The sequence below is a fragment of the Dermacentor silvarum genome, chromosome 2 (genome assembly GCF_013339745.2).
Source record: "Dermacentor silvarum isolate Dsil-2018 chromosome 2, BIME_Dsil_1.4, whole genome shotgun sequence".
Taxonomy (NCBI): Eukaryota; Metazoa; Arthropoda; class Arachnida; order Ixodida; family Ixodidae; genus Dermacentor; species Dermacentor silvarum.
Genome location: NC_051155.1, coordinates 245,214,266 through 245,237,748, shown reverse-complemented (window position 1 = coordinate 245,237,748; position 23,483 = coordinate 245,214,266). Strand labels below are relative to the sequence as shown.

The following is a 23,483-nucleotide window of genomic DNA, read 5'->3' as shown; positions in this document are numbered from 1 at the left end:
ATCGCAGCTGCCGCCACATCGCGGCCAATGTTGAGGGCACGACGGCTCGCTCCTCCCTTGCGCAGCTGTAACATGAGCAGGCCTTTTCCCGAGCCTGACGTCAGGCGAGAGTTCAACGCCAAAGGCCGCCGCGGTCGCCACGACTTGACGAGCAACGCTCTGCGGCTGCCTTAGCGGCGACGTCGTGTGCCATCATGGCGTCCGCTCTCCGCCGGACACCTCTGACCAGCGCGGGCGGGCTATGACAGCGGGCATACGGCCCGTCCGGCACAAGCTGCCACTCCTCCACCGACTGGCATGGATTCTGATCCTACTCGAGACAACAAATGCGGCTTCTGTGAGTGGGGTTTCTTCGAGGTTCCGTACGGTGCCGCGAGTGCTCTGTCCCGAGAAGCGGCAGGAGCTGGTTTGCGGAATGGCTTATGACGCTTAGGCAAACTTCTTGGCAAAGCACGCGCAAGGAAATAACTAATTACATTCCCTCGGTACAGTGGCGTCTGCCAGAACGCTGTACCTGTAACTGAGCGCGAATGCTTGCGTGCGTTTTCAGCTTTTGCTTGCGCCCGTGTTAGTCGTATCAAATGTCATTTTTATCCCCGTGAGCATCGCTGTAGGCGCGTATGCTCGCGAACCTCTCTAGTCTCTATTGAACAGTCTCTCTCCTTCGAAAATGGTAATCTCGAAGGAGATGACCATAGCCTGTGCTATGCTTATCACAGGCTCGGAAATAACCTGGAAGCGCTGTGCAGGAAAAGGTCACTTAGCAAGTTCCGTTGCCAGATCGGGAATTGATTAACTTTCGCATGTACTTGGATAAAATGACTGCAGCTGTTAACTGTTTAAAAAGTAGGAAGCCTGCTGTATTGCCACTTCCAAACGTGCTTCTCTTAAACAAATACTGTTCTTTACGTATGCTTTGGCGCACTGTGTACAGCAAACGGCAGAAGTTGTGCATTTTGTCACGTGAGCAAGGCTGAAAGCTTCTGGTTGGTCTTCAACACATGAAAAGTGTGCCGAAACAGCTGGCGCAATATTAGCAAGCAAGGCGATATTTACGGCTTAGGAATTGGGCTTTTCTACGCGAGTTATCGGTACGAGCTTTTTGATACGTTCCTATCTTATCGTGAATCAACTAAGAATCAGTTAGTAATGAGTTGTCCGCCATGCAGTGCCGTTTCAAGACGAGAACTATGATTAACGAGACATCCATGTAACCCACGATATATGCTTTTGTGTACGGAAAAAAAAAGAAATGAGCAATGTGTATCTTAAGACAATAACACAACAGACTGAAGCGTGAAAAATAAGAAACGAGAACATGTCTCTCCGTTTACACATTGGGTAGTGTTTCTGTGACATTTGCGTCATTGCAGCCTGTCTTGTGAGTGGCTACGCGAAAGTGCCACATCACAGTCTCAACTACTCGGGTGTAAGATACGTTAGCACTTCATTTTCCAGTTCGCGTTTCAATATATGTAAATACTGCATTACAATCGCATCTCTTGAGCAATGCTTCCTGTCGGCGCATATAGTTACACTGTTCCTAAGTACGACGAAAATCTGTATGTTATAATAAATTATGCTTGGGAAAGCAGATACACTGAGCCGTCACCAAAATGCAGCCAAAGAATCTGACGATGAGTGAAGATAGAAATGTGAAACTTGATTGCAGTTCGCGTTCCAGTTAAGACACCTGCTTGCTGATGCCTGAGCGCCCGCACAATCGTTGGCATTGCGCTGCACCTGGTTACAACGCACGCTTCGTTATTCTTCAAATGTGTTGACAGCTACGCTTCTTGTTTTTAAGGTTCGCCTGCACTGTAAGCTCCGCTGTTCGTTGACGCGTAGGTTTAGTTAAGTTGGTTAACCGCCTGATGTGGGTCATTGTTGCTATTCTTGTTTCTTCCTCTGTTATTCTTATTCACAAACATATTGCAGTAGCAAAACCATGAGAAAATAGAGATAAAAAGCAAGCAAACGAAGTAAAGGATGCTGCTCACGCCCCATCCCGACTTTCCTCCGCTGACAACAGCAGGGGCTTTCATCCAATGTTAAAGATGTGTTCAATGCTAATTTTGAGTACACTAGTACGTACTACTTGTACTTGCGATCGACAGTGCCACAATATAGCTAAGTTTACGCACCGCACATTGCACAAGTATTACTTTTGTAGACAAACGTATAAGTAAAATAAAGCATTATCCTGCGGCTGTCCGCAGAATGATAAAGCTTGTCTTGCTGAATGTTGCCGCTGAATGATGCTGGTGGTCGACGACGAGAGTACACAGCGGATGATTTCTGTCACGCCCGCAAGTCGCAGATGTTTCTGCCCCTCGTTTGCCCCTTTACACGTTTGCATGGCTGTCTTCTGTGATCGGCAACGTAGAATAAGTTGTAGCACGGCGTTTGCACTTTGATTCTCACTACATCTCGCTTCCCTCTTCGTGGCTTGTTTGTAACCTTGACTTAAGAAAGTTCATGTTTCGCAACATGTTGGCGTTTCGCTAACGTCACCGTTCGTCGTTCGTTTTCAGATCGTATATCCTGCGTTACAAGTTGGTAAGCATATTTTTTTTCTTCACCTAGACTCGGTGAAATAGCTGGCATAGTTCGCGAGCAAACACTTCTACCCTGAGCACGTTTTGTAAAGACCACGTAGCACTTCCCTTTGCTCTGATTTCACTCTCACCTTTGCTTCCCTGCAAGACGTGGCGCATATGCACCAAACGATATACTAACCGCAAGAGTCTGCGTCATGAAGAGCGATGAACTTATCCTCCTTACATGGAGGTTGTATAACACTATTCTTTCAATATGCTTGCGAGAAGGCGTGCAACATCCTTCTGCGTGCACTGAGAAGAAAGAAACAAAGCTAACGATGGGATCTCAAAAAGCAGTTCCTTACAACGTCAAACTGGAAGAGACGTGTCTGAGCACAATGCCCACCTTCCCGTAGATAATGTCGTCTTCTCTGGAAAATGTTATTTATCTTCTGGCATTTCAAACTCCTGCTGGAGGCGAGACATAAATGCTATGAATCAGTGTGAAACCAATTTTGAGAAATGCTGCTTTAGGTGATGATAAACGGCAATAAATTGATTGATAGATATCAAATTAGATTATTAAATGTGTAATAAAGATTTTATCGACAATTAAAGTCGTCATGCCAACAGAGTTAAAGAAGCAAGACTATACAAGAAAGAGAGAGATGTGGATAAAAGAAAAGACCGGGCGGTTTACCAAAGGATAAATATCAGGTTGTTGGGGAATGAAAAGGGGGGTACAGAGGATGAAGAATCAAGAGAGAAAGAATGAAAAATGTGAGACCATCTCCACCGGCGCGGGTACGCAGTCTCTTAAGTCGCTGCATAGTAACACAGTGTCATCCATCACAGTTTGTCGCACAAGTCGGTCCCTTTTATCCGACGCAGGAGCGCCTTTAAAGCCACTCGCGCTGATATTCGCGCCTGCCAGTATCCAATAATTTTGGTTTCTCTGAGTTGGTAATTGTCCAGCTGGTCTCATGTGGAGAAAAAAGTCGATTTTTGCTGGTTAAACCGAGTGCAAAAAATATGCAAAGCTTGGCTACTAGTTTTCAAGAAAGTAATTTTAAAAATTCAATCAGCAACTTTTTTTAAAGGGACGTACCTAGCTACGTATACGAGCTGTATACAAAGAAGAAACACACGTGCTACTCATTTGCAAGGAGATGTTAGCCTCCAGGTATCTGTTTAACTTGCTTACTCTTTTTGCGTCAGGGCGACGGTGAGTCACAAAACAAAACTTAATCGTTCACTACACCAGTTCTGAAAACGCAGCTGAGATAACGCAAACGAAAAACAACACTGGTAATACCTTACATTACCGTGGTTATTCCCGCAAGATGTGGCAACGGTTATGTGACAATTATTGTTATTATTTGGTTTGAAAACACATCTACATTTGAAATAGAGAAAAGAGAAAGCAAGAAGCAGGCTGGCAACCGCCACCGGAAGAGGCGCAACACCTGCCTACTCTTTGGAAAGGAGGGGACAGAAACGTGTGACCAAGTTAGCATGTATTTACGCAATGGCCTTCTTCATCGATATAGAATCCTGACTTATACAACAAATGCTTATACCGGCCCTGAACTGAAAACAAACACATTAATGCAGGGTGTTGCTTTTTTTGCGAATACATCTAACAGAAATACCATGAGCTTAAATGTAAATGGGAAATAAATTCAACGAGCCTAGTGATACGTGATATGTGCAGCATTGCCATTTTTGTGGGGGAGGTTTCTCTCCCAAAAGCACGCGGAGGTTTAGACACGAAAATCTATAGAAATCACCAAAATGTGCGCAGAGAAAGACAATTTGCCGGTGAATTACTGCGTGAACTTGAAAGTAGATGTCGCTAATTAGATAAGTTAGGGAATATGATTTCGTCTCTTTTTAAAATCACATCTCTGACGTGCATTAAAATGCTTTCAACGTCGCCGTTTTAAAAGGGTGGTAACAAGATCTTCCTCGGACAGACACCTGTCTACAACAAGTGACGCCAGCGCACATGGTTCAAGCGGTTTCGTATACGTCAGATCTTACTCTGCCATAAGAAGAATGTGAGGTTGCTTCCTTTTCATTACCCGACTGTTATATTTTTTCAATTTTTTTTTCTATTCGGTCCACCGGTAGTGCGAATATAGTTATCTACATTACTGTTTATGTAAGGAGCGAAAATTGTATATATTGCAGTGCTATAGCTTAGGTTCGATGAAGCAAAGATCGCGGTGATCCGTGTGGTGGTGGAGCGCCAAGACTGAACCAAATGACACCATTTTCTACACCGTACGTAAGGACAGACACACAGAAATGAAACGTGACCTCAGCAGCGTAGAGTTATTTACATTAGGGGTCGCATTACCGCGCGACCCTTCGATGAGGCATCAGCGTGTAAAAAGTTCGTCAGGTTCTACAGGCGTGGCACTTCGTAGCGCAACCTGAACCATTGCAATCACTCCGTCATCGATGGAGAAGACAATGTGACTCCACGTCTGACGCAGTAATCCGATTTCATTTTTGGGAAACTATACTCTGACAGTTCTTGCACACTGGGCAATAACGTATAAATAACCCCGTGCTCTCGGTGAAGTATATAACGCGCTCGGTAAAAACATTACTACGTAATTGCATTGCGGCAAAGCTGCCCAAGTCACCATGCCACCGTCACAAGAGAACACGAGACGCATTGTAGAGAAAATGTATTGCTGCAATCAATGCCCGTACCAAGGGATATTCGGACGGAGACTGCTTATTTGTAGTTGCGATGAGCAGGCGGTCACGCAACGTGACTTGAAGAAATGCGTAGACATAGGTGCACTGAAGGATGCATTGAATGCCGGCGTCCGATGGAAAGAAATGCAAGCGTCCTTATACTTAACTCTCATAGCATCACCGTGATGGAACACCAGCGAGTCAGCAGCCTGCCATCCCTAATTGTACAGGCCACCAAATTTTAATCTCATTGTAGTTTTTACAATATGGCGCCTGTCTTCTTAGACAACAAGGAACGCGTGCATTCGAAAAGCTCCGAGCATCCCAGAACATTTAAATAGCAAGACGCGTAAAGAAGAGGAGTATTTGCTCTTGACGTTTTTGACTCCGTTAAAGATGTGCGGCTTTATTCAGTCCTCCGAGTGCAAGCTGATATGATCGTCCGCCCTGCTATTCTGTATACGGAGTTCTGAAAGGCAAGCGAGACATGCGATTACGACCCTCGTGCATTCATACGACATACACGCCAATGGAAGAAACTACACACTAAGAACTATTGACTAGATCTTATCAAAAACAATGTAACGAAAGCAGACATCGTTTATAATCAGGCACAAGAGGCCCGTTACCGATTCATTAACATTGCAGGTAACATACGCACAAGGGCAAAACGATGCAAGGCGACTAATTAAGCTTGAACCTTTAACTTTCATGCCGCTTTGTTTCCGAGGAATGATTGGAAACAAAATAACATCCTGAATACATCGCCCGTTAATGAGCGATGAAGCTTAAGGTGGAGTACACTGTACGTTTGCTTTCACAAATACAACTGATAAAGCTTCATTCCTCGCACTGATACCACCAAACCATTTGATTATATATCTGAAGCTTGACCATTTTTTACCGCATAGTCTCTTGTTTTGTACAGCGCTAGGATCCATTTGCGGCCGCACACTAATATTAGCAACAGGAAGATATCCTACCAAGCGCCAGAAATGAGTTCACATCTTCTCAGAGTAAATTATCCAAATTAATCAAGAAATCCCGAGATCGTATGTTGATATTATAACGTTCCATTTTTCACTGGATGCAATTAGCGGGGCATGCGTGTAGCCTTCACGAAATTGGAAAATTGTCACGATGAGAGGAAAAAAAAACATTCTAGTTGGCTCTGCCTCTTCATTGATTTCATTAACGACGTTTTAATTGTCAGTGTCTAATTAAAGAAAATTCCGAACTTCTTGCAAGTCATAGGCAATATCTTCGGTGTGTAAAGGAGCATTAGAATATGTGTTTCCACCGAGCAGAAAGAAAGAGCGATAAACTGACACTGATGACAATTGGCATCCACTCTTTCCAGTTTCTGAGTTGTGCACAATGAACTCAACTACTACATTGATTCCGGTTTCTATTTCTCTTCTCAACCGTAATGAATCCACACCCATTTTGGGGTTTGTTTTTCCTGAGCTTCCTTGGAGTAGTCATCTTTCCTGGTTTTGTAGCGTCTCTTATTTTACCAATATCTGCAGGGCAAAATGGAGAGCCTTTCGGAAATGCAAACCTGTTCATTTTATTCCTTTTTTTCTGTCCTTTGAAGCGAATGCCTCGCTCAGCGTCATTAGATTGCATGATGCGCTTATGAGAGATGTCTCTCGAAATCCTGACTTTCTAACACTTTTCAAAGAAATAAAAGCTAACAATTCAGCGTGCGCCACACACTCTTTAAAACATGTAATAGTTACACAATATTACAACCATACGAAGCGAACACGTAGTGAAGCCAAGGAATGCACAAAAAAGTTAGTTGTAGTTCTTTGTTATTATTATTGAAGTGTAGAAATGATATGCTAAAGAGAAATGAAAGTGTACGAAAAAACAACTTGCCACCCGTAGGAGCCGAACCTACAACCTCCGCATTACGCGTGCGTTGCACTACCAATTGTGCTACGGCGGCGGCTGCTCACTGGTCCACTTTCTTGGGCTTTTATGTATGTCTACAAGATCTAACCCGGGCATTGTTAGCCAGCGCAACTCAAGGCCATAGCGGCGGATGTGAAACATCCTTTTGACCAATGGTGTCACATACTTTATGGGCAGGCAGTTGACCAATGCGACTGGTAGAGCAACGTACGCGTAATGTGGAGGTTGTGAATTCGGCTCCTACCGGCGGCAAGTTGTTTTTTCGTCCACTTTTATTTCCCTTTAGCTTATCATTCGTACACATCAATTAAAAACAGCAAATTACTTCCCCTGTGCTTTGCATGGCTTCTTTATTTGTTGGCTTCATATGGTTGTGAATAACAAAAAATCGGAACCTTCAGTTTTCCTTCTTCTCGTTCATAATACAAGATCAGTAACTCATTGTCCGGTATCTTGTCGTCTTCTCAGTCCTGTACAGCTATTAACAGTCAGGTCAGTTCTGCAACTAGGTCAGCGCACGTGCTGCATAATGAAGACTGGTGAAGTTTACTAAGTGTCTGTACTGTGCAGAATTTTTCCAGGAACGATCCCCGAATCACGCGTGAACAAACGAAACTCGGGAGACCTCATACGTTCTCACAATACGCCATTATACGTCATTACAGAAACAACCAGCGCAGCAATGTTACAACACCACGGGACTGTGTAGGAGTCGAGTGTCGATTTCAATAGCCGTTATCTCAAGGCTTTGAATTGAAACAGTGAGCACTTGTGCTTCGAAAAAGTACGGTACTTGTCAAACCAAATGTCTACGTAAACAATGTATTGGGAAAAGCAGCACAGGACTGTTAACTCAGTATTGTAAAAAAATGATACAATTAAAATGCCTCAGCATTGCAACACGCCGGGCAGTTGCGTGTATTAACTGAACATCCGCGTCAATTACGTGTTTCTAGCATAGCCAAATGTTTGCTTAAAGTATGCAAATTGAAAATCTCGGCAAATAAAGTTGATCACCTGATTGATATTTTGTTATGTGCGCCTCTAACGACAGAGATACAAAGCACTAAGAGGATTAAGACTAAGTTCGTTTCGAACAACGAAGTATGCACGAACACTGTATATCTCTTAATTCCGCAGATTTAAGCATTGTCAACTAAGGGCGCACCAATAATAAATCATTTAATGGCAAACCCAGAACGAATTTTACGAGTCACTATACGCGAACCCATCAACCGTAGCATCAGAGTTGGATTGGTACTTGATCTTATTTGAGTATTGAGAAAACAGGTTCATGACTCCTCGCGACACATTACAGGAGGCATACGTGAATATCTACAAAGATTCCACGGCTATCGTGGTTCTCCACAAGAAAAGTAGAAAGTTACCAATCAAAAAAGGGACCAGGCAAGGAGGAGACACAATCTTCTCCAATGTTATTCACTGCATGCTTAGACAGAAGTATTCAAGCCATTAGACTGGTAATTCTTAGGAGTGAGGATCAACGGCGAATATCTCGGCAACCTTCGGTTTGCAGATGGCATTGTCCTATTCACCAACAATGGGGACGAATTACAACAAATGATTGAGGACCGTTAACGAGAAATTGTAAGAGGGGTTTAAGATTAATATGCGGAAGACAAAGCTCATGTTCAATACCCTGGCGAGGGAACAAGAACTCAGGATAGCCAGTCAGCCTCTAGAGTCGGTAAATGAATATGCTTACCTAGGTCAATAACTCACAGGGGAACCTGATCATGAGAAGGAAATTTACAGAAGAAAGAAATTGGGTTGGAGTGCATACGGCAGGCATTGCCAAATCCTGACTGGGAGCTAACCACTGTCGTTGAAAAGAAAAGTATACAATCATTTGCATTCTACCGGTGCTAACTTATGGGGCAGAAACTTTGAGGTTAACAAAGAACCTCGAAAACAATTTAAGTACCGCACAAAGAGCGATGGAACGAAATCAGAAATGGATCACAGAACAAACGGGGATAGCTGATATTCTAATTGACGTTAAGAGAAAAAAAATTGAGCTGGGCAGGCCATGTAATGGGTAGGATGGATAACCGGTGGACCATTAGTGTTACAGAATGGGTACCAAGAGAAGGGAAGCGCAGTCGAGGATGGCAGAAAACTAGGGGGGGTGATGAAGTTAGAAATTTTGCAGGCGCAAGTTGGAATCAGCTAGCGCAAGACAGGGGTAATTGGATATCGCAGGTAGAGGCCTTCGTGCTGCAGTGGATATAAATATAGGCTGATGACGATGATGACGATGATTCATACTCGCACCTGATTTACCCCTTAATCATCGGCGCCAAAGTATGTCAATAACACATCTCACACCACCTGAGGCCGAAACAGGGGCATTATGTTATATTTATATAGTTAATTATCTCCCTGTTCCCCTTCTTCTCTCAGAGACCCGCCAATAAACATTACACCTAAACAAAGTCAGCAAAAATATGAACTTTCACCAAAAATGGACAGTCACGGTTCAAGGAATGCATTCTGTTGCTGAACTGTCCTGAAAGTTCATGCCTGCCAAGAATTTTCTATACATGCAGTCAGGCACAGACACAAACAAAAGCAGTTGTCAAGCAGCAACATATTCGTATGCATTGGTCATTGGCTCATTCCCTATGTAATAACCAAAATATGCGTATTCACCAAAATTGAAGACGTGTATCAGACTGACAGAATGGTCTACACTTCAGTGCCATGAATAGCATTAAATTAGTTCATCTAAGCCAGCTGGCTCGCAGAAATTTTCATTTTGTTTCCCCACCTTCTAAGTAGTGACATACCCTTCGAAAGTGTGTTAGGTGTGCTACGGCATTTTCCACAACATGTGGAGCACTGACTTATAACTCCCATATTTGTCCGAACAGAAACGACAGCAGCCACCAAGGATAACAAGGAACCGCTGACCAAGACGACCAGTGACGATGTGACCACCACCACACAAAGCCCCGCTGAACATTCAAGCGTTCAAGTGACCAGTATAGTCAGCGACGAACTGGCCACCACGAAGAGCACTACTGGACGCCCAAGCGTCCCTGTGATCCAGGCGGCTAGTGGCAGTATGACTACCACCACTGAAAGTACACTCGTTCAGGTTACCACTACGAAGAGCACCACAGAAAGCCCAGACGTTCGGGTAACCACCATAAAGAGCTCCACTGAACGCCCAGTCACTCAGGTGACCACCATGAAGACAACCACTGAGCGCCCGGTCGTTCAGGTGACCACCATAAAGAGCACCACTGCAAGACCAGACGTTCAGGGAACCACCATGAAGAGCAACTTAGAGCCTCTGAGCGTCCAAGTGACAACCGTAAGGTCCACTACTGGGCAACCAAGAGTCCAGGTGACGAAGGCAGTCAGCGGTGAGGTGGCTACCCTGCAGAGCACCACAGAAATCCCGAGTGCACAGCTGAATGCTATGAAGAGCACCACTGAATCCCCAAGCGTCCAGGTGACCAAAGCGGTCAACGCTCAGTCGTCCATCATGATAAGCACCACTGAACGTCCAAGCGAGCACGTGACAGAGGTGGTCGGTGGTGAAGCGACTTCCATGGAAAACACCACTGAACGCCCAAGTGTCCACGTGACAGAGGCGGTCAGCGGCCAGGTAACCGCCGTGAAAAACACCACTGGACACCCAGGCGTCCTGGTGACCGAAGTAGTCGGCAGTCATGTTACAACTATGCAGAGCACCACTGCAGCCCCAGACATCCAAGTGACTACTATGGGGACCACGACTGAAAGTCCAAGCGTTCACGTGACCGAGGCGGTCGGAGGGGGACCTGACAACTCCGCAGAGCACCACTGAAAGTCCAAGCCTGCGGGTGACCGAAGCAGTCAGCGGTGAAATGGCTACCATGGAAAGCACTACTGAACGCCCGAGCGTCCAGACGACCAAGACGGTCAGCGTCGAAAAGACCACCACGCAGAGCATCACTGAAAGTCCAAGCACGCAGGTGACCGAAGCAGTCAGCGGTGAAATGGCTACCATGGAAAGCACTACTGAACGCCCGAGTGTCCAAATGACTAAGACGGTCAGCGTCGAGAAGACCACCACGCAGAGCACCACTGAAAGTCCAAGCGTGCAGGTGACCGAAGCAGTCAGCGGTGAAATGACTACCATGGAAAGCACTACTGCACGCCCGAGCGTTCAGACCCCCACGCAGAGCGCCACTGAACGTCCAAGTGCGCAGGTAACCAAGTCGGTCAACGACGAGGTGAGCACTATGACGATCACCACGAAACGCCCTAGCGTCCAGGTGACAAAGGCAGTCAGTGGCGAGGTGACCACCATGACGAGTACAACTGAAGACTCAGGCATCATCGTCGACGTCGTCGTGGTGACCAGCTCGAAGCCAGCGACGCCCACTACCCCACCTCCGGATAATCTTGCCGCTATTGTGGAAGGAGCCGTCGTGGTTCCACAGGGCAGCCCAGTCGTGGAAGGCGGAGCCAGCGTTGTCATTGAAGTGGTTCCTATCGTAAATGCTAACGCTACTGCTGGGCAAGGCAGCGTGGCTATTGACACGCACTCTACCTTTAAACCAAGCTCAGAGAAAGGCAGAAAGCCGAAAAGAGCACGTACTCGCCTCAAGAAGCAGTTTACAAACACCTACATGCGCCCTTACGTTGTCAAGCACTGCGGTATACCCCATGAACGAATGCGGCGAATTGTAGGAGGCAAAGTCACGACGCTTGAGCGTTATCCATGGACGGTGAGTGATATTTCAAGGCTCCGCGGTTAACGGTGTGCAGATTTTCTTCTTTATCGAAGTAGGGTCAGTTGACAAAGCAGCATCGCATAGATAATTTGAGTGGCAGCGTCGACAGGAGTCATACACGGCCGGCAGTGATCAACTGCAACGGTGTCCCAGCGTACCAATTAAAGTTCGCTTTGTTCTGTCACTGGTATATAGGACCAAGGTAATCATATTGTTCTACATGTGGCACTTGAAATGTTTATACGAAAGCATAAACCACGCTCTTCCGCCGCTTTCTATTTTAAAACTGCCATATTCTCTATTCATATCGAATTTGTGTTTCAGGGGCCGTGTTTCAGGGCGGTCCGATATCTTTAAAGAATGTACGTTGAACGTAGTCCCATCTTCAACCAAAGTAAAATTTAGATTTAAAAAAAGTCCGGCGATTTATTTGCCGAAACCGCGATCTGATTACGAAACCACGCTGATAATGAGGCACGCCGTAGAAGGAGACTCCGGGTTAATTTTGACCACGGTTCTTTAACGTGCACCCCAACCAAGTACACGAGCGTTCTTGCATATTGGCACCATAGAAATGCGGCCGCCGCGACTAGGATAGAGCCTGCGAGCTCAGCAGCGCAACGCCATAACCACTGAGCCTGCCGCGGCCAATTATAAACTAATCTTTCAACGAAACAAAACAGTATTCGTTGCACACCACCACGGCACGGCAATCTATGAGCAATCTGCAACGCAATGTAACAATGTTAAACTCTGCGCTCGAGCTCCCTGCGAGCGTCACTTTTTATTATTATTATTATTATTATTATTATTATTATTATTATTATTATTATTATTATTATTATTATTATTATTATTATTATTATTATTATCACCATCATCATCATCACCATCATCATCATCTTTGTTGTTGCAACGTGCAAACAAAACGTTTCAGAAAGGTAAAATACTTCAACCATTAAAAATGATATTTGCACACATTAGCTCGAAAACATGGTTTGGTGATAATTCTATAAGATTCAGTAGTTTGTACACCGACTCCTTCAGTAAGTATACTCATGTTGTGTCCGACTCCAGTAGGCTTAAAAAATATTATTGGGCACATGTCCAACATCGACAATTATGGAATATTTGCCCGATGAGACGCGCCCGACGGGCACGCCTCAAGGCTCAGTCATATCACCATTACTCTTTAGTTTAGTTTTACTAGGGCTACCCGAGAAATTAACAGAAATAGAAGGATTATATCACAGTCTCTACGCGGATGACATCACCCTCTGGGTTCCCGGGGGAGGTTGTGACGGTCACGTCGAGCGAACGCTATACAGGCGGGAGTAGATGCAGTGCAGGAGTACTTGCGAGGAACGGAACTCGAGTGCTCGGCGACAAAGTCCGAACTGTTACTCTACAAACCCACAAGCAGAGGTCGCAAAACCCTGCGTGAATAGGAACGGGAATACTCAAAAATACGCGTTATCTCGGAAGACAGTACTCCCATATCGCACGTAGACAAAATTAGAATCCTGGGATTACACCTGCAGGCAAACGGATATAACGGAGAGACGATGCGCAGATGCCGTCGTTCAGTAGACGACACGATCCGACTCTTGCATCGCATCACGAATAGACGCAACGGTATGCGCGAACACTGCGCGATCCGTCTCGTGCAGGCGTACGCGATAAGTCGCATAACGTACACCGCCCCCTACCTCAAGTGGATAGGGTCGGAAAAAAAGAAAATCGATTGCATGATACGAAAGTCTTTCAAGAGGGCGATAGGCGTTCCAATCAACGCGAGCACCGACAAGTTTCTAGAGCTCGGACTTCACAACTCACTCGACGAATTAATGGAGGCGCACGACGTTGCGCAATACGAAGGATTATCCGAGTCAACGACGGGTCGACGCATCCTCGAGTCGCTCGGCATCACGTACCACACTCAGCATGGAGAAAAAACGGTGGTTCCAGCCTCGGTCCGCGACCGCCTGATCGTCCCGCCGCTTCCCAAGAACATGCATCCGACGCATCACGTCGGGCTACGCAACAAACAAGCTAGCGACCTTCAAAAGAAATTTGGTAAAAGTAACGAGGCGGTGTACGTAGACGCCGCGCGATATGGCGAAGGATGAAGCGCACACGCGATCGCGGTTGTAGACAGCACGGGCAAATGCCTCGCGAGTGCCACGGTGACCACGGGACACATGGAGGCGGCAGAAGAAGCCGCGATAGCCTTAGCACACTCCAAATCTATGAGGACGGGGACTCGACGTCACAAAATTCTACGGGCTTCCTCCTCTGGACCCCGGCACACACCGACGTCCCGCTCGCGGGCAACGAGGCGGCCCACGCCGCGGCTCGAGGTCTCACTCGCCGAGCCGTGGCAGACTATGTGGCCGCCGCCTCCGCCCCCGAGTGCGGGGCGTTGGATCTGCCGGATCGAGACACTACGACAGGCATGCTGCAACAACAACAATCACAATGGCTGTGGGGCGATCGCCTGACCACGTTCAGAGACCTCACAAAACACTAAAGACTCGAAAAACGCAAATTCCCGCCGCCGCACGTTAAATTAAACAGGAAAGAGGCCGTAAACTTACGCTTACTACAAACACACAGTTACCCAAGTCCGGCAGTCTTACGCCACTGTTACCCTATATATAGCTTATATCCGACTGATGCGTGTAAAGCGTGCGGACTCAGAGCAACGCTGCGACGCATGCTCTGGGAATGTGCCGGCAACAACGGTACTGAAACCGCCGCCGTTCGCGACGCGCCCATAACGGCAGGCGTTACTGGATTAAAGGAAGCCTCGAGCTTGCTCATTCCCGCCGTTGCCCCGCTGCTGGGGCCGCCGGGGACCTTCGCCATCGGCGTCGCCGCCGCTGGGAGACGGCCCTGAAAAGTTCGGAGCTGGAAGACCAGCTCTGGGCCGTCCGGCAAGCCGAAGATGCCGCCCGAGTCCAAGGACTTCGAGCCGACACCTGAGACCACCGGCACTTTAAATAAAGTTTATTTCTTCTTCTTCTTCTTTGCCCGATGATCTAAGAGTACCTCTGAAGATTAGTGGTCGTTTTCCAATAGGAAAGTAAGTAATAGACGCCATGCTCACGTAACTTCAAGTTTCTGTATGTGTATAGATGTCCGCGAAATTAAATGTCGTTTTACACCATTAATTTGTCATTGCAATAGATCTGGGGCTGAATTCACAAAGCTTTTCGCTCGCAAGGGCTGTTTACTGTTGATCGGCCGCTTTCACTATTATGTCCAACCAAACGATAGCCTGGCACTTATTACAAACATTTCTGGCGTAAACACTTCTTGAATACGAGCCCCGGAACCCAAGCTCTCCAAATGTCTACGGGATACTATATATGGCGTTCCCGATTTTCTGCCGTACTGAGGGCGCCCGCTGCTCATGATAGCGATCGGCATGAGAACGAGACGACTACAGTAGCTGTGGCCAATCGTGAACGGAACTTGCAAGGCCACCCATTTGATTGTATATGTGGATGACAACGCAGCACGCTATAAAAATTATATACTGACTTTGTTGATGTCCTTTATTCTAATACTTGTGCACGTGTACCTTGATGCAGATAGAGAGATTCAGGGAACTCAAACACATCTGAAAATCGGTTTTCACCCTACATTGGGTGACGGAACCATGATGCAAACATACAGAGTGCTAGCCGGCGTGCGAAACAATTTAGATAGCTGCGTGTGCACGCGTACTACGTGTACTTGAATAACACCGCGTTAATGCTCGATTCCTCTTTGCTGACTTTTGTTGCATCTTCGCTTTCGCTCATGAGGTAATGAAGCAGGCAGTGCCATTTTCTGGCGCGATCTCCTTGGATATTTTTATGAATAACATATGCAGTATTGTCTTGTAGATTTACACGCACTTAATTATTTACCGTTCAAATCCCCAGGTCGGCATTTGGATGAAGTACGGAGAACGGCCATACTGCGGTGGAGTCATCGTATCCTGGCTCTTCGTCTTAACGGCCGGCCACTGCACACGCAAGTAAGACGGCCGCTCTGCGTCGAGGTGATGACTTTGTCAATGTGCATGCAGCTGCTTCTCTTCTGAGTGGGCGCTCTGCACCTAGGGCCTCGGTTCACACAGCCGTTAGTACGTAGGAACTAACGGCTGTGTGAACTAACTTTCTACTCTAGCACGTAGGAAGTCACATGTTACTCAATTTCCGTGCGTAATAGATGTCAAGGGTCCATCGGCCTTTCGCTGATAATTCTCTATCACGAATGAGAAGCAGTTGTTCTTACAGTGGCTATAGCGTATTAACTATGTTTGTTAATACGAACCCTATTTCCTGCGAGCAGTTTCCGAGAGGATAGGTATTGCCATTTATAGATCAGATATCGTGAAATGCGGCTCTAATATTTCATTACTGCTTTCGAGGCGTGTTTGTGAGTCTGGTGTAAAAAATCTGGCCCAAGTTCGCGCAGCGTCCACAAACGCAAATCCATTGCTTCACTGAGAGCCCCAAGTAAACAAAAGCCATCGTCTGCACCAATTTATGGTAGAAAGATGCAAAATGTGCTCAAATAAGCCTTTCAGTGAGACAAAGCCATCAAAACAGCAAGGAGCTTGGCCTCTCCTAATCAGGGAATGATATATAGGCGGAGTCGACGAAGCTGACCTCTCGCAAAATCCCGCAGAGCTTTGGCAAACGTGATTCATCATGACCCTGGCCTAATGGCGTAAAGCACGAGAACTATAATTTCATCACAGCGTGTGCGTGCGTGCGTGCGTGCGTGCGTGCGTGCGTGCGTGCGTGCGTGCGTGCGTGCGTGCGTGCGTGCGTGCGTGATGCATATCATTGGTTCTTACTCGTTTCCGCAGTCCGAGAAAATTTGTTTTGGAGTGTTTAATGATTTTTCACTTTCAGTATAGTAGTGTGCGCCGTATATATAGATCTGTACAGCCTATACGTACACAGACCGCAATGAGAAGCCAGTTTAAAACAAACCCCTCGCCTTTATTTCCTATATCCCCTATTCATTCTTCTTCCAGCAAGGTGGCACACGACCTCCGCGTTAGCTTCGGGTTGAGCGAGATCGATCCCGACCGCGTGTTGACTGAACAGCAAGACCACCTGGTCAACGTGGCGGCCATCCACCAGAACCCGCTGTTCAAAGACATCGTCCACGGCGACGACATATCTATACTGAAAATGAGCAAGCCGTTGCAGATTGGCGGCTACCCAGTTACGCCCATTTGCATACCGGAAGCCACAAGCACAAATATCACGACAAATGACATCGTTGGTACTGACGGTGTCGTCGCCGGCTGGGGACGAACCAAATACGGTAAGAAGACCCTTCGCTGTTACCCTCATTTTCAAGTGCCGAATATTTATTGAGCAGTGCGACGAAGCTAAAAGTGATGTGAACAGAATACGTTTAGGGCTGGGTAATAACACAAAGTGTGAACAAATGCACTGATTTTCCTTAAGCTCACTAAATATTCCCATTGAACAGGCATTTCACTGTAAGCGGAAATAACTCTCAGGTGGGAGTATACTGCTTGTCCTCTAGCGACCCCCCGGTTGGGAGTTTATTATGCTCCGAATGATCGGAGTATTATTTTTACTCCGTGCGGGCGGAATTTTTGCGTGGCGCCACGGGAGTTTTTTTCCTGTCATTTTTATTTTTTTATTTCGGGCTGTACGGATGTTCTCGAGCTGCACCGGGTGTATAAAAAAACTATCACGTCAAATTGCGTGGAGAATTTTATCTGTAGAAGCTACGGGTCAAATTCCAAAATATACGCACAAGAATAAGCCAAATTCTGCGAAACAAGTGAACGAGACCAGACAGACCAAGCCATACACAAACACATAACATTTGAGAAACACCCGATGAAGAACTGTGAAGGACATCCAACGGACGCTCGACACACAACAAGCAGCAACCCTGCCAGTATATATATAGCTACGATAATGTGTGCCTCGAAACGGCCTAGCGAGCAGCTGTACTGTTTTCGGAATTACGACTCACAGGTTCGCACATATGAGCTCTGCCTCTCTGAAAGTAACATGAAACCTAAATCCACACGGAACTGTTAATTTAGAATACTGATAAAACAACGTTAATGGCATAATTTTTCATAATTAGAATGCCATTCTGTTAGCACTGAAGCGACTTCGCACACTGCCGGCGTCCGCGGCCACAAAGTAGTGCATTGGTTACAGTACGCAAGAAAAATGTACGTGCGCGTGCTTCATGACAAAATTAGCTTCGTGCGAAAGAATGGTGGCGGGACAACAATTTATTACATGTGAGCATGACCCGTAGCAGCCCACGTAACACCGAAAATTGCGTAGTCATACATTTTTTTTTTTTTTTTACCGCACTACTTGCTCCGCGTCCAAGCAATGTTTCTCGGTTGTGAAACGGAGCTATATCGCTGATCTGGCAAACGAATCCTCACGCTCGGAGCCAGCAGGTATGCTCCTAAATAAGTACCTTTGATGGAGCATGATGTTAATGCAATATCCGAAGCAACGACGTCATCAAAACAGAACTGCGCGATAACAATTCGATTCACATCGCTCAGTAAGAAGCTTTATTCACAGTACGTACTTACGTCCTACCGTATTTCCTGGGCGAGGATATCCGTACACAGGTTCATAAAAAGAATTGCTTGCACGACGGTATTACTTACTGGCGGCACAGCACAGTAACGAAGTCGGAATATGGCATTCATGTGCGGCTTTCACGGACGTGGTCCCTCGAACAGTGGCTGCTGTTGCCACTGCTACGCGGCACTTTACACCGGACGTTGTCAGCATATACTCAAAAGGACATAAAAGTGGTATTTCACGCACTGAAGAACACAAGTCAAGGTCACGCAACACGAAAGCACAGCCAGAAACATGAGCCGACATTACGAGTCAACCGGCAGCTTCGTGGTCACACCTAAGCCTTTTTCCGCACTTGAAATCATTGCTCTTGCATTCATCGCTGCCAGCAGAGTGATCACAGCTAACGTACATAAAGATGAGATACAATGAGCTTCAGACAGGCCTATAACACTTTCTGGAAGTGTAGGAAAGAAAATCGGCGAAACGCTGGCACGGAACAACACTTCACAGATGTAAACAAACCGTCAGCCATGAGTACAGTGTACTATAGTACACTATAGCCATGAGCCCCGCCGACTCCGCCGAACGCGGCCGGTCGCTCGCGTGGAGCACAGCCTTATGGGAAGCACCACGTGACCAACCTGTTCCGGCGGGGGAGTTTTTTAAAACTCCCTGTTAAAACTCCTCTGCGGAGTTCCCGCAGAGAACAAAATTTTGAAGGTGGAGTAAAATCACGTCAAGTCCGCCCTATCCTCCCACAGGTAGTGAGCGGAGTGGAACGAGGGAATGCCGTTGTATTCCTCCCATACATCGGAGTAAATATTCAAGAATGGGAGTATATAGGGCACATCACCTTGTTATAATTCCCATGTGGGGGTATTTTCGTTTACAGTCAGCCACTGCACGTGTCATTGCTGCAATCTATGCATTTGCAGTTTTCTTATAGGTGTACGACTCCGACAGAAATAAAGCGTGATCAACGAAATATTACTATTACATTTGATTATTTGTATTCAATAAGCTTCAATGTAAGTTGTGTTCTAGTGCCTTTAAAGCGCAATAGGGTTAAAGTACGTCCTAAGTCATGCTTATTTCCGTGCCTTTTGAGAGTGATGGAGGTTTCAAAACGATTCCTACAACGAAACGTGGCGCTAGCGCCTGTGTGAATTTTGTCAGTAATGTTCAGTTTCTACTGAACGCTGTGTCATTATTCGCGTTCGCCATACCAGACACGCACCGCATGCTACATAGATTACGATGCTTTACGTGCAAATGAAGTCGAACTTATCTCTGAAATATTCTGGACGTTGCACTGCATTGTAGGCAACGAATTATTCCATTTAATACGGATGTCGATAAAAAGCATGTCGATAATACGTTCCATGTGATTGCGAACGCATCGGTTAGGCAGCAGTATTAGAATCGAACCAAGAGGGCTTAGTTTTTCCCCCAGGGCTAAAATTAAACCAAAAAGAAATGTGGGGGAGCCCGCACCACCAGAAGGTATAACGGGCATTAATACCAATCATAAAATAAAATAAAATGGGTCATCGGGGCTGAAAACCAAAAAAAAAAAAAAAAGAATTCCGAGAAAAAAACAATCAAAGAGAAAAAAGGGGTTTCGGAGGCAAAGTCAGCAAGTGGAATCGTGAACAACAAAAAGCAATAATTCAGGTAGTGCTAGTGTAACAATAAAGAAACCTGGTAATGAGCTCCGGGAGGAAGAATAAGGAAATTATGTGGCAGCTCTCGGCAGTGACCTGCCGAGATCGGCCTGGTCCATTCATTCATTCATTCATTCATTCATTCATTCATTCATTCATAACAACGGCTGTATCCTTACTATGGAAACATCCCCGGCCTACATATTAAGAACTTCCAATGTGCGGGCTGTCGCATTTATGAGAATAATGACAGAGGAGGGCTTCTCCCGACAAAGCTTCTGATTGAGGAGAAGCAATCCTCGGCAAATGCCTACAGCTCGGGGAGTAACATGGGCATTCACGAACAGACTTCCTTGCATTATAATAATGAATAAATTATTACTGTTTCAACAAAGTTTATCTATATTTTCCTTGCTTCGTCATTATTAGTATCTGATAATAGGTCAGTACTTAGAATATTTATCCACATAAATACCCATAGAGTGGCCCCGATTTATCTAAATACGAAGCTTCTGCCCCTTTTGGTCCTGCCAGGGAAGCGGAAAATCTGTTTAAGCGCTTTACATAACGCCTCTAAACAGGTCGAGATTGAGGGTTTAGCAATTTTCATTTTATCTCGTAATTGGCACACACTTCTAAATTTGTCTGCGTATCGCCCCTAACATTTCCCGCATTTCCTCAAAATATACAAGCGAACGAAAATGCAGTCTAAATAGGGTGGTCAAGCATTAGATTGAGCGACGGGAAACAACAAATGTGAAATTGGCAGACAGGCAGGCTCTGTGCTCGTGCGTGCGTGCGTGCGTGCGTGCGTGCGTGCGTGCGTGCGTGCGTGCGTGCGTGCGTGCTGCGTGCGTGCGTGCGTGCGTGCGACTTTACATCCGCTGCAGGCAGCTACGCGTGCAGCGAAGCTGGCACGTTTAGATTTGCATTAAATGCACATGTGTACATGTTTCCATCTTCTGCCCCGCTTTCTTAGGTGGTGAGAGCAGTAAGCAGCTTCGGGAAGTATGGTTGCCTATTGTGTCCAACAACGCATGTTCGGAAATATTCAAGGACATACTTAAGATTCGGGACGAGATGATCTGCGCTGGTGACATCAATGGCACAAAGGACGCCTGTCAGGTAATGTTGTCTAGTTCTACAGACGCCAAAATGTGCTCGTGTTTCATTAGGATGTTATCTGTCGACGTTCTCTTTGCCTAAAGCTAAAAGTAACATCACCGTTAATTGTAAAATATAACAACTTTTAAAGCTTTCTTTATTACTAGTTATTACATTGGTTTTATCCGCGGACTCTGCAATCAAAGCACTCTGTCGTCGTGGCGCGTACGACGCCAAAATGTGCTCGTGTTTCCTTAGGCTGTTATCTGTCGACGTTCTCTTTGCCTAAAGCTAAAAGTAACATCACCGTTAATTGTAAAATATAACAACTTTTAAAGCTTTCTTTATTACTAGTTATTACATTGGTTTTATCCGCGGACTCTGCAATCAAAGCACTCTGTCGTCGTGGCGCGTTAAAGAACACAAAGGTATTATAAAGCTTATGACCACGTATTTATGAGGGAGGACAGTTGCCCAAGAGTAAATGGCAGAATTCACTTAGCGCGCTGGAGGTGCATGAAGACAAGTTGTGTGACTACCCGTTTTCTTTGTGCAGGGTGACTCCGGAGGCGCGCTCATGTGGCGGTCCAAGGCTGATGATCGCTGGTACACGTTGGGCGTCGTGTCGTTCGGCGTGAAATGTGCCGAGCCCGGATACTATGGTACTTACACTCGCGTGCAGAGCTACTTGAACTGGATCTGCGAAGTCACTGACGGCCTGCTCTGCTTCGGCTCGTCCTCCTACAAGCCCGTGATTTTGCCATCGAAGAGCATGAGAGAGAAAAAGGACGACTCCACGTCTCCGTGAACGTCATCAGCTCGCTTTAGTCTACAAACAGTTCTGCGAGAAAATATAGCACGAAACTGCGGGGACAAAAAAAAAGTTATGCAATAGAAAGGAAAGCAATCGCAGACGTCGCCCGTGGCTGCACGTAAAGTCACGGCCCAGAGAGACTGCAACGTGTGTGCAAAACTGGCTGTTACGCAACTGGATGGGATACCTGTGCCATGCGCAAGCGGGATGATTCTTTATAGATATGAACCTGCCTGTCCAGTAACAGAGTTCGTGGCTCCGGGCACACCAGCCATGGCGTGGTCAATCGCTGCAACGGTAATAACGAGCCTCGCGCTTCGGTCGCTAGTGCGAGCGCTTATACAAAGCTTCTTACACCATGTCTGTGGTTACGAAACACACGGCCTGGCGCGAATGAATGACGATTGTCAGAGGCGCTGGCTACCGAACAAAGTCAATGCCTTGTCTCGTGAGAGGAAGAGCAAAAGTTGCCATGTAAAAAATACAACCTTGTTACAAGGGACTTCTTAAAGACACTTACAGATAACCAGCTTGCTTACGAAAAATAATCGAAATGCTATGCTTAAAAAACGAAAGAGAATAGACTGATACCATTTGTAACAGTGAATATAAAACAGTCATTTTGGAGCGAGTCGTAACTGGATGTTCTTTGAACAACATGTGATATGATTAATAAATGTTTTATCGTTTTCAAACATTGGTATATGCAGTAGTTGTTCAATAACGTATAATAATTGCTCATGCAGAAGCTTATGTGACAGAGTGGCGAATCAAGGATTCTGAACAGCGCTTCATCAACTGGACCATCGACCACGACATGAGAGGTGTGCGTAGAAAGTGCTCACGCGGTATCTCCCGGTTGCCTGCAATGTTCTGACCTGCCCGTTTCTAATTTATTGAACGGGCCCGTTGAGCCCTCAGTTTTATCCTGCCCTCCCCCTCGCTTGGTTTTTGTCCAAATACATTCCATTTCTTTTTAGATAGTACAAGTAGTTACAGATGGCACAATTATATAAACTTCATCTTTTCGAGAGCCTAAAGCGGACAGGTCGATTATTTGAGGAGTTCTTTTTTTTTTTTTTCTAAAAGAGCCAAGTGGCAGAAACCGAAACTGGGCTAAATTTGACAGAAACGTAAAGTACACCTAGGTGTCTTTTATTTTAATCACAATTGTAATCAAAACAAGTATATTCCTGATTGAAACGTGAACTCTAAAGAACAGGTTCGAATCAAAAATGGGCCAAGTGCTGCACCTGCTTGAACCAAAGTGAGCCAGATCCATTCACCCAGTGCTGCCTGAATGCCTCCTGACCAAAACAACCAACATGGCCGCATGCAGTCTGTTTCACGTGCGCTAGTTGCCGTGT

The 23,483-nt window shown here is 46.0% G+C and overlaps 1 protein-coding gene across 6 annotated transcripts; it reads left to right on the top strand.

The window, feature by feature from the left end:
* Positions 1-76: 76 nt before the first annotated feature.
* On the top strand, positions 77-22,811 carry LOC119443024 (venom protease). Of its 6 annotated transcripts, none has more exons than XM_049662543.1 (8): positions 77-337; positions 2,535-2,559; positions 10,067-10,335; positions 10,420-11,917; positions 15,856-15,950; positions 16,962-17,257; positions 21,178-21,323; positions 21,859-22,811. In XM_049662543.1, the coding sequence occupies exons 4-8, from the start codon at positions 11,051-11,053 to the stop codon at positions 22,108-22,110; spliced, it is 1,656 nt and encodes a 551-aa protein (XP_049518500.1). In that variant the 5' UTR covers positions 77-337; positions 2,535-2,559; positions 10,067-10,335; positions 10,420-11,050; the 3' UTR covers positions 22,111-22,811. The 6 variants fall into 6 exon arrangements, with proteins under 6 accessions (XP_049518500.1, XP_049518498.1, XP_049518501.1 ...); XM_049662541.1 differs by having other exon boundaries at positions 10,067-10,419; positions 10,462-11,917; XM_049662544.1 differs by having other exon boundaries at positions 10,067-11,158; positions 11,291-11,917.
* Positions 22,812-23,483: the final 672 nt, after the last annotated feature.

Coding starts and splice junctions, on each gene's coding strand:
- LOC119443024 (XM_049662542.1), top strand. CDS start 11,051: ATGGCTACCATGGAAAGCACTACTGAACGCCCGAGCGTCCAGACGACC. Junction 15,951..16,961: donor GCCGGCCACTGCACACGCAA/GTAAGACGGCCG, acceptor TTCTTCTTCCAG/CAAGGTGGCACACGACCTCC. Junction 17,258..21,177: donor CTGGGGACGAACCAAATACG/GTAAGAAGACCC, acceptor CCGCTTTCTTAG/GTGGTGAGAGCAGTAAGCAG.